The following is a 1316-nucleotide window of genomic DNA, read 5'->3' as shown; positions in this document are numbered from 1 at the left end:
CAATTATGAATTAATGCATTTCTATAAATCTTAGTCCTGACTTTATAGCCATAAGAATCTGAGACCATTGTTGAAAAACTGTTTGTTTGCTCTCTACGAACCAAATATCTAAATACAGTCTACCTTCAACCCTGTTCTGACCTCCAGGATTTTTTTTATCACAATTTTTTTTATCATTTTTATTAAACTTTTCTCTCATTTAATTCACTTTTTAAGATGCCTGAAAAACATTTTTTTGAATATATATACTTCTTTTTAAAAGGAGAAGTTAGAGTCCACACTGGCCAATCAGAATGCAGATAAGGAAACCATGAAATCCTTGATAGAGGAGAATGTCCGACTAAAAGGAGACATGGAAAAAATGAAAGAAGATTATGAGAAAATCAAGGATAAAGAAGCCAAAATTTCTGAAGTGGAGAAAGAAAACCAGGAGAAATCAGACAAAATCAAGAAACTTGAGGGAGACTTGGAGAAACTGAAAGCTCAGGCATCCAACGGAACGGGAGGAGAAGCCTCTGCTCAGAAGATATCAGACTTGGAGAAGAAGCTTATCCGCCTGGCAAAAGAGGACGAGGATAAAGATAAACAGATCACATCCCTCAACAAAGAGCTACAGCAAACCAGGGCAGAGCTACAGAAAAGAGAGGCACGGGCACCAGGTGAAGGAGGGAACCAGCCATCTAAGTCATGCGTCATTCTGTAGACTGTAACATTAATTTATTATGCATCAGAGGTGCTCAGGAGTAAACTCTATTCCTTTTTCTCCTTAGTTTCAAGATGGTTTTCAAGATCTGATTTTTTTTATCAGTAAGAGTCTTAATTAATGAAGACTTAAAATATAGTGATCTTGATAGAGAAATTATAGTTTTTCTTTTTACACAACAAATCATATCAAATGAATATTAATTTATAATATGTTTAATGTTTGAAAAGTCCCGTCCATTTATTTTGTGCATAAAGATTTTGAGCTCATCAAAGCGAGTGTGATTTTTGTAAGCTAGTCATTGTTACCTGTTTCTGTTAGTACATATGCACCAAATGTGATTTTTTTCCCCCAGTGCAATGGGTTAAATTCTCAAGACATTAAGAATCTGATTTTTTTTCTTTTTTCTTTTTTTTTTTTGTCACGTATCAATGATGGTATTCCAAACAATTTCTATCATTAGAACAAAATAACGTACATCAAATACATCAATTATTGGACATTTTTGTTATCTGAGCTAGTACATGTACCTGTTGTAAAATGAACTCAAAGAAGCAATTGATATACATTTACATGTGTATCTGACTTTCCTTACATTACTTTTTTTATATAA

The 1316-nt window shown here is 33.2% G+C and overlaps 1 protein-coding gene across 1 annotated transcript; it reads left to right on the top strand.

Moving 5' to 3' along the window:
* Positions 1-262: 262 nt before the first annotated feature.
* LOC134260770 (paramyosin-like) lies at positions 263-1104 on the top strand (the record flags this gene model as incomplete). The annotated part of the gene is made up of 1 exon (XM_062743316.1): positions 263-1104. A coding segment is annotated over one exon (441 nt), but the record flags the coding sequence as incomplete, so codon positions are not given.
* Between the last annotated feature and the right edge of the window lie 212 nt (positions 1105-1316).

This window comes from Saccostrea cucullata, unplaced genomic scaffold (genome assembly GCF_032062105.1).
Source record: "Saccostrea cucullata isolate Sc308-1 unplaced genomic scaffold, CSIRO_AGI_Scuc_v1 ctg1296, whole genome shotgun sequence".
NCBI classification, from domain to species: Eukaryota; Metazoa; Mollusca; class Bivalvia; order Ostreida; family Ostreidae; genus Saccostrea; species Saccostrea cuccullata.
Note: the sequence above shows the minus strand (reverse complement) of the source record. Positions and strands in the feature narration are given on the sequence as shown.